Below are 10179 nucleotides of genomic sequence, written 5' to 3' on the forward strand. Positions count from 1 at the left end.
TTTTAGTAGAACATTTCGAATTAGCAGGCTTTGATCAAAAGCAGTGTAAACCACAAACTAACATCGAAAGATGGATATGAGAGCCAGGTAAATAACTCACGATCCTTTTGTAACAATAAAATGCACTGTCTGTACATTAATATTTGTCTAGGACATTAAGAGTTACATTCAGAAAGATAGACATGACCTTATCTACATACTGTAAAATGACATTGTTGTCACTGAGTAACCCACAAACAGATAATTAAACACTACTCGACTTAATCGATTCATAAAGGGCTTGTATCTTAGTTTATCATTATGTATGTCATCGAACTCTCCTTCTCCTAAAGTCACATACAGTACAGGCCAAAAGTTTGGACACACCTTCTCATTCAATGCGTTTCCTTTATTTTCATGACTATTTGGTACATTGTAGATTCTCACTGAAGGCATCAAAACTATGAATGAACACATAGGAATTATGTATTTAACAATAAAGTGTGAAATAACTCTAAATATGTCTTATATTTTAGATTCCTCAAAGTAGCCACCCTTCGCTTTTTTGTTGTTAATAAAATATATAATAATAATATTAAATATAATATGTGTTAATAATAATATGTTATTATATATATATAATATTATTATTATATATTTTATTAACAACAACAATTTTTTATTTTATTAACAACAAAAAAGCAAAGGGTGGCTACTTTGAGGAATCTAAAATATAAGACATGTTTTCAGTTATTTCACACTTTATTGTTAAGTACATAATTCCACATGTGTTCATTCATAGTTTTGATGCATTCAGTGAGAATCTACAATGTACCAAATAGTCATGAGAATAAAGGAAACACATTGAATGAGAAGGTGTGTCCAAACTTTTGGCCTGTACTGTACAGTAGGCTAATAGTAATTGCACCCGCGGAAGAGAGGTATTATGTCCCGTGGGATGTCTCACCCGAAACTACCTTTCTACTTCAGTTTCAGGTGTTGCAACTCCTCTTTGCGTAAATAGAGAGTAGTATTGTGGGTATTGTAGTTCAACAACTAACTAGAGCCACGTCAATTGAATAGTAGCCGTATTGATTAAAACTACTGATCCCATAATGCCTCCATTTCAAAGCGAACAGTGGCCAGAGCTGGAAGGTGAAGGTGTGTGATTAGTTTGACACTCCCTTCTGACAACACAAAGTTGGTGCGCCAGTGACAGCGGAACCTTTATGATGGATTTAAAGTGACATTTCAAACGTCTCCGATACCGTTAAGGGTGAGAAACGGTGAGTGAACATTCATATATTTATAAGCAGTTTTGAACGATGTTGGAAATAGTTGGTAAATTGACGGATTATAATGTAAACTAGACTGTGTCAATAAATGGATTCTACATAAAGGGAAGGTTGTGTAGAGGTGTCTGTTGTCTGTTGTTTGACAGGTTGACTGATTGTATTAAACAATATATTGTATTAAACAATCAAGGACCCCAATTGAAATAAGCCAGTGGCTTTCTTGGGTTTTTATCCTGTTAGTTGAACTTGTATGTAATATGTACTTTCATGTACCTACTTCTGCAAATCTTCTAATAAAGTTTTCAATCAATCAATCAAACAAAAATGTAGCTTTCTAGATACCAGGTGCATTTGCACTTTGACGACTGTAATACAAACTGAAATGATTAATTCGGGGGGAATCTGCCTTTGATATGTCTCACATTAGATAACTAAGTATAGAGTTATTGTCATATGTCTACACGTGTACTACCATGTGCTGTATGTAGTATGTCGTTTTTGGTGATCTGGATATTGTTGATCACTATCAACGTATATCAACATATTCTCAACGGTGGACAGGTGCAACAAGACAGAAGGGTTGGCCGCCCACACTGTCCTCACATGAGTGTCAGAGTGACAGCTGATTGTTGTATCCCAGACAAGACCAACCTGTTTTTGTGCACTGGTGTAAGAAACCACATGATTAATGACTGACTGACTCACTGCACAGCCAGATACATGAATGAGTCGACACGTCTCCCTTTATGCAAACAAGCTGCACACTGAAATAGTCCAGGGTTAAGGTTAGCTTAGCTTTACTATGCTCCTCTGTCATACCCCAACCCCCTAGTATGCTCAGGGCTCATCTTATACAACATATTTGTGAGAAAACCCAGGTGTCAGTATAGAATCTGTTGTTTCATTGGATTTTGATTGTGTTTAGGTCCATATGCAGATTTAAATCCTACTGAATGTCACCATTGATTTATGACACTGTTGCATATTGACTTCATACCTCCTGCTCTGGGCAATGCCATTCTATCTAATGTGATGCGTATTCATGCTGTGTGTGTAACATGTTTTTATGTTTACAAATATAAAGATGGCAGCTGTCAGAGCCAGATCATTCCGTCGTGCAGGAAGTATGATGCGGAGCAAGTCTGAGGGGACGTTGATTGACCTAGACGATAATGGACCGCTAGACACCAGCAATTTAAATGGTAGAGTAACACTGAACAGATGTTTACTATTTAATCTTTATTTCATTTAAGTGTTAAAACTAGGGCACATGTATGAAGGCCCACTCAATGACATTTTAGCATTAATGTTTACATTTGCAAAGACATGTTGCATAAGACAATTTGACATCCATCTTCTATGTTTTCACAGGTAGTTACATGTCACACCATGTCACAAAACATTCTGAGTGGCCTGTCTTGCAGCCAGAAGTCAAGCATGCAACTCAAACCTCAAATCCATTCTGGAACAAGCTGTCTGAATCCAATCCATTTTTAGATGACATTGTACGCACAAACACAGAACAAAACAGAGTGGACATATCAATCCTTAAAGAGGATCCTTCAAATCTGTTTGGCAGCAATAATGATGATGCCGTAAGCACATCTTCAGATGAAACAAACTTCAGCCATTTGTTGGAACCCAAACGAAAAAACTTCAACAGATCTGGAAGATGGCGGAGTGCCTCAGACATTCTCGGTGACCTGGAGAGAAAGGAACCAAAAAGAGAAAATAGCCTCAAGTCGTCAAGCACATTTTTGAACCCAGATTTTGAGTGGTTAAAGAATGACAGGGAGGCATACAAAATGGCCTGGTTGAGTCACAGGCAGCTAACCAGATCGTGCCTTGATCTGGGCCTGATGAGTCAGAGTCCTGGATGGTCTCAGACTCAAGCCGCTGACTCTCAGATAGTCTGCAAGATAGGTCACAGTGGAGGTTCATTACAGTTACCAGACTCAGCCATCAGTGCCCATATCCCAGAAGGCCATGTTCTCCCAGGGGAGGTTCAGGAAATCGCACTGAGAGCTATCTTAGACCCTCCTCCTGGTCTCAACAACAACTACATGACAACACTGAGTCCACTTCTGGAAGTGAGTCTCAGCAACCTCAACACACAGGAAAATATCTCACTGGAAATTGAAATGGCTGGAGAGGTCAAGAAGGACCCATTAAGTCAGGTCATGACTACCCTCGTAGGACTTGTGGCGAACAAGAGGGAGGGACCTTATCACAAAGTGAAGGACTGTTACATTTACAAGAACATCATGCAGATGAAGCTTAAAGACTTGAAGTCACATTTGTATGTCATTGCAGCTGCAGAGGCCTCTGTCATCCAGTCCCCTGCTACTTCAGTCTGGGATTATCTGGACCGTCATATCACTGTGGCAGTTTATGGTCCTAGATTCATACATCCATCCTTTAAAGTGGTTGTGGTCGTCTCTTGCCATGATAATGTCCCTCTGAGGCTTCCGTTTTCAGACATCCACAGGGGCAGCAGAAACCTGCCACCTCTCGTACTGCAGCTCTGGGAGAAGCACCAGTTGACACCGGACAGACTGAATGACCTGTCTATTGCAACCAGCATCATAGATTCAAAGTTTGAAATCAAAGCCGAGGACAAAAACAAAGAGGTGAGACAAGGCCAACTCAAAATGGGCAAAGTCCTTCATCTGCCACTCGAGCTATCCAAGGTTGGCAATGGGGAGATGACACCCTTCAAACTGAGTCTCCAGGTGAGGGAATCAAACAGCGTCACGATAGCACAGTTCCAGGCGCTGTCCCCAGCAGCTGCACCTATTCGGTCCGAAAAACGAGGTCCCAGGCAACTGGACAGACGAAAGGAGATGTCCAAATCCCAACCGATCCCTGAGGAAGTTGTTCCAGAATTCCCCAAATTCCAGGACAGACCTGTGAATGTGCAGTGGTATGGGGTGGCACTAAAGTCAGTTCTGCGTCAACCACGAGTGGATTACCTTCTGGAGTACTTCAAGGGTGATACTGTAGCTCTCCTGTCCAAAGAGACGGTGAGGTCAGTGGGCCAGTCCAAAGTAAAGGAGTGGTACATCAGCTTCCTCAGAGGCAGGACTGGTTTGGTTCACTGCAAAAACATCAAGATCATCACCAGAGACCAAGTCATTGACTTCACTGGCCTCAACATCACCACCAAGTCACTCTTGGACAACATGACACTGCCGTTTAAGAAGCTTACATACATGTACTCTGCAATCCAGACACTGGTTACTGAACACATCCTCAGCTGGCGGGGTTTCGCTGAGGCCCTAGGATACACTAGCTTGTCATTGGACACGATCACAAGGAGGCATGCTGAAACAGAGGCTGACAGGGTGGCCTGCGTGTTGGAGAGGCTGAAGGAAGACTGCCACACAGAGAAGAGCAGAAAGAAGTTCCAGCATGAGCTTATGGTCGTAAGTATTAAAATAAAAACGGACATGTTATGTTTTTCTTGGGTATGTTTTCGAGTGATGGGTCAGACTTTGGCATTTGTTGTGTGTTCATGTGTCTATCTTTTTTTCTTCTTTTTTTAAATCCAAGGGTCTCTTGAAAGTTGACTCTCAGGGCCTCGTGGCACAGGTGATCCAGAACACAGTCATCCTGTCCACTGCAGTGGAGCTGGGGATCAGGTGGCGGGAGCTCGCTGAGCGACTGGGGAAACTGTCCCCTGCTCAGATCGCTGGCTATGAGGCCCCACACCGGGGGAGGAGTGGAGAAGTCAGCACGCAGGTCAGTCCAACAACTGTTACCTTCAAGTCATAGTAAGGAACCAATACTAAATTGGACTAGAATAATCCCATTTTGTAAGTCATGTGGTCATTGTTCTCCCTGTCCTCTCTATTGTAGTCAATGTGGAAACCTGCGTACGACTTTCTGTATTCCTGGAGCCTGCGGTATGGAGAGGGCTACAGGGACATGGTCCAAGACCTCCATCTGGCTCTGGACAAAATGAAGAGCCCAGTTACCAAGCATTGGAGGCATCTCACAGGGGCTCTCATCACAGTCAACTGCCTGGATGTCCTCCAAGCTTCTGCCTTCCCCAAAGCCTAGAACTCATCAATAGCCTTGGAATGCTTACACTGTTACAATATAGCAATGTTTGTGCTACTTACTAGAGAATAATATTTTGTATTCATATTTGCACTATATTGTTTGGTTCCTCCGCACCCATATTCCATGCACCCTGTTACAGACAAGCAACGGTATATTTACTTCCAGTAGAAAACTAACTATATTGTCATAACATTCTTTTGTAAAGGTTTGATATGCATCAACTTTCTGCTTCCTTTCATTACTCTTCTAAGGACTGAAAACATCAGAAACCTTATTGTGGATTGACTTTGCTTCTTTTTTGTTGTTGTTGTCATATAACCGTAACTGTAAAAGTTAGGCCTACATTATCTATTTTATCTGCCAAATGCAAACCTCAGTATTAAGAACACTGCTATTTACTCAGTGAAACATATTACAATGTATCAGTGTTGTTTGTCAACTTGAAAGTAGCATACAGTATGTTCATTAATCTGTTATATGGAATGTTTTGTATAATAACTAGCTGTACTATATCTGAATAATTATATTTAACTGTGAAGAGTAGTACACATATCTAATCAACATTACTGAAATTGTAACCTGATGTTTGAAATATTAATAAATATGACATATACAGTATGAAGAGTGAAGAATGGGTTCATATTTATTTGTCATTGTCAAAGGCAAGTTTGTTGCAAATTAAATAATGAATCACAACACAATTGAGAGACAGTTCATTTTCTAGGTTGTGCCCAAGGTTCATAAATCCAATTTATTTTGTAAGCTTTGAGTAGAAGGCATGGTAAGCACTACCACTGTGGTATGTGTCTTACATTGCATTGCAAGTAAATCAATGCAATTCATGTTGGTCTTGAGCTGTCATATCCAAATTCAGTAGTTACACCTGAATTCGATTATTTTTCGACAATGCTACTAAACTATATTAGTAGACTAATGCTTTAAACGTCATAATGGCAATTAGGCCTACTCTTAACTTGAAAATAAATAAAAATTAGTCAATTATATTTACAAAATCTCAAATAGCATGTTTACCTAGGAAACCCTCAACTAAATCTCAAATGTGATCAGCATAGATCATCCTCCGTCCTTGAACCTGAAAACCTCGGCAGTGTGTTGACTTTTCTTTGTTTGCCTTTTGTTGTTTCTGTTTATTTAGCCTAGTTTCAACTGAGACCTGCAAGGATGAGTGTGGTCAACCTAAAAGGATGAGTGTGGTCGACCTAAAAGGATGAGTGTGGTCAAGCTAAAAGGATGAGTGTGGTCAAGCTAAAAGGATGAGTGTGGTCAAGCTAAAAGGATGAGTGTGGTCGACCTAAAAGGATGAGTGTGGTCGACCTAAAAGGATGAGTGTGGTCGACCTAAAAGGATGAGTGTGGTCAACCTAAAAGGATGAGTGTGGTCAACCTAAAAGGATGAGTGTGGTCAAGCTAAAAGGATGAGTGTGGTCGACCTAAAAGGATGAGTGTGGTCAAGCTAAAAGGATGAGTGTGGTCGACCTAAAAGGATGAGTGTGGTCAAGCTAAAAGGATGAGTGTGGTCAAGCTAAAAGGATGAGTGTGGTCAAGCTAAAAGGATGAGTGTGGTCAACCTAAAAGGATGAGTGTGGTCCAGCTAAAAGGATGAGTGTGGTCAAGCTAAAAGGATGAGTGTGGTCAACCTAAAAGGATGAGTGTGGTCGACCTAAAAGGATGAGTGTGGTCAAGCTAAAAGGATGAGTGTGGTCAAGCTAAAAGGATGAGTGTGGTCAAGCTAAAAGGATGAGTGTGGTCAAGCTAAAAGGATGAGTGTGGTCAACCTAAAAGCACAGTGTCAACTGAACAGCTGAGGCGTACAAACCATGTATGCAGTTGATCGTACCGTGTGGTTAATGTTTAAGAGTGAGTTCACAGAGCTTATACACAAACTGGAAATTGTTGTGTGAACGGAGAGATACTACAGATACAAAATGGCAGACAGTGTTTTTTTTATAAACCTCTGTTGTTGACAACAGAGAGAGAGAGTGCCCTTACTTCTTTCTTATTCCACTAAGTCAACCAAATACAGACTCACTGGAATGGCATACAATGAAAACCAAGGAAGGCACCAGGCCACATAATGCAGAGGGATGCTGCTCAGTGGGCCAAACATGCCGGCTACATTTCTGGGATGAATTGGACAATCAAATGTCCGCTGTGCTGAAATGGAGGTCTGGCTGCAGCTCAGACCCAAGGCTGACCAAGTCAAGCATGTTGCATGCCAGTCAGACAGAGGCACTACTGGAGACGCACCAGCGCCAATGGCTTGCACCGAAAAACTTTAGCTTGACTTCTAATTGGCTTTGTTACTTTGTTACCAAACGTAACTGTGCACTTTCTGCATTACAGGCCTTTGGAAGATGACAGGGCAACAGCTAGTGTACTTGAGATCATATTCTGACACTGTAAAGGTAATGTTGCAGTCAACAGACATCAACCCCCTCATTATTTGTACACATTATTACTATGTATTTCATGTCCAGGTTAAAGTGAGCACCAAGTCCATCTTGTTTAGGCAGTCAGTCCTCTTTCTCCTCGTCTGCAGAGTGGAGCACAACGGGTTAATACCAGCCTTCTTATCAATTAGGGGGCATTCATCATGATGAACATACAAGACAAAGAGTTCCTGTTTTATGGCGAGTGTTGAGCATGGCTGAGCAAGCAATTTAGATGGAGGTCACAAAATCTAGTCCCAGATATCTGGCTCGCGTCACCCTGTATCATCTGTAGCAGGATAACAGCGGAGAAGCACAGATGAATATCTACAGAATCTGTTTGACATGACAATTTATCACTGCTATTCATCACTGTTTTTAGAATATATACATGTATAATATAGAAACGTAGTGCCAAAGTAAAAACGCTTCAACGGTTGAACCGAAGTGCTGATCTGATAAGCATCTCAAATGATGACAAGTGTCTGATGTGACAGGCCAGCCAGAGTGCTGTCAGTCAGAGAGACAGGATATCTACCTCAGCTCAGGACTCCTGTCTATTCGCCAGTTGTCATGTCCAAATTCACTGTTTAAGGACAACTCTACAGCTAAGACCATATTTCAATGTTTCAGTGTTTAAAAGCAAGCAGATGTTTTATAATGATTGACAAAGTTGTTAGCGATGTTCTCCTGATTTTCTCCTGCTCATTGCTGCTGCAGTTGTGATTTGTCTGTATTGTAGCTCCTCTGTCACATGAGAGGAGAATTAAAGGCCCATTTACATCTTTGACAACCGGTTCAGGATTGTAAGTACTTTATGAGATAGTTTTTGTCATGTTACATGTAAACAGTTTCACATAACTGAAACATCTAACTGACATCCTCTCAAAAATAATTCACAGCAATTTGGTATTGAAATGATTTAGTATCTCGTGTTCTTGCAGTAGCATCTGCTGACACGCCGCATTACTGTGAGTGATTGGAGTAATGACTGTGAAATGCATTAGCTTCCTCTGGTAAGAGTTGGCTGAACAGAACTGGTGACAAGAGTTGAACATACTCATCATTCTCTTAATGTCACATTATGACAGTTATTCATTTGGTCCTACTTACAGTTTTTATAGATGAATCAAAAATAAGGAGATACTGTATAAGAAAGACATAGGGAAAGTGTGAATTTCCAGGAGTTGTTATCCCTAGATAACAATAATACACAGGAAATAAATACCATCCTTTTCTGCTTCCTATTTACATGTTGTGGTGTCACATGACAGTGTGTGCAACTGTGACATGATGCTCCCTTGAGCAGCAGAGGGTGAAATGATGCACTCTCTGAACCACTCTCTTGTTTTAAGCTGTGCTCAATTTGAAATAGAATTGATCCTACATGTTGCAGTGAGAGGGAGAGATCTGAGTGGTCTACTGACAAATTAACCAACATAATCAAATTACTCAATGTTATTACAGAGACAGATCCTGAAATGGAAAACATACTGTACATACAGTAGAATGGGGGAGAAAACAACTTCAAAATGTGAACGTCGTTTGTGCACAATGTAGCTAGTGCTTTCCCTTCAGCACAACGCTAACAAGGGTGGGTTCAGCTGAAGGACTCAAGGCCATCGCAGTGAAACCAAAGGAACAAATGAAAAGTGCCCGGGGCAAACCAACACAAGAATGGACGCTGCCTTTGTAGGTCCCCCCCCTTCTTTCAGATGCAGTGAGGCAGTGCAGTTTGTGACTAATGAAATATGACCACTTTTGTTGAGGGAGCCATTTATATCACCTCATGCAGAGACTGAATTTATCAGTGAGAACATCAATGTATAGGAGGGTGTATTTATGTAATATCGTGGCAGGAGCTATTTCAGACCGAGATCCACTACATATACAGGCTTGTGGAGTATTAAGGAATTGGATGAATGTATGAATGCACCGTATACAATGCTGAAACCTGAGGAAATGTAAAATGTAGACATATTAGTTACATATACTAATGCAGTTGAAACAGATATAGGTACAGTATATATTTAAAAAAATACAGGTATGCTCAAAATACAACCTCTATTCCACATTCACTCAATATAATACTGTATCAATGGTACATAAGTGAAACTATTCAATTGACCTTTTTATTTTATGATGATACATCTTAGAGGATGTCATTTTATGAAGATAGACCTTCATATCATTGGCCATGCTCCATGTGTACAAACTGGACACAAATGATGGGAGATGAGGTCAAGAATGTCACATGACACCCTGGCTGCTGCTGGGTGAGAGAGAGAGAGAGAGAGAGAGAGAGAGAGAGAGAGAGAGAGAGAGAGAGAGAGAGAGAGAGAGAGAGAGAGACAGAGAGAGAGAGACAGAGAGAGAGAGACAGAGAGATAC

The 10179-nt window shown here is 40.8% G+C and overlaps 1 protein-coding gene across 2 annotated transcripts; it reads left to right on the forward strand.

Annotated features, from left to right (window-relative positions):
• Positions 1-1158: 1158 nt before the first annotated feature.
• Positions 1159-5929, forward strand: macc1 (MET transcriptional regulator MACC1; the record flags this gene model as incomplete). 2 transcript variants are annotated; one of them, XM_080540311.1, is made up of 5 exons in its annotated part: positions 1159-1265; positions 2359-2476; positions 2646-4699; positions 4827-5015; positions 5133-5929. In XM_080540311.1, 4 exons carry the CDS (start codon positions 2359-2361, stop codon positions 5334-5336), a joined length of 2565 nt encoding a protein of 854 aa, XP_080396437.1. In that variant the 3' UTR covers positions 5337-5929. The 2 variants fall into 2 exon arrangements, with proteins under 2 accessions (XP_080396437.1, XP_080396436.1); XM_080540310.1 differs by lacking the exon at positions 1159-1265 and having other exon boundaries at positions 2341-2476.
• Positions 5930-10179: the final 4250 nt, after the last annotated feature.

The sequence above is a fragment of the Nansenia antarctica genome (genome assembly GCF_963989245.1).
Source record: "Nansenia antarctica genome assembly, chromosome: 10".
Lineage (NCBI taxonomy): Eukaryota > Metazoa > Chordata > Actinopteri > Argentiniformes > Microstomatidae > Nansenia > Nansenia antarctica.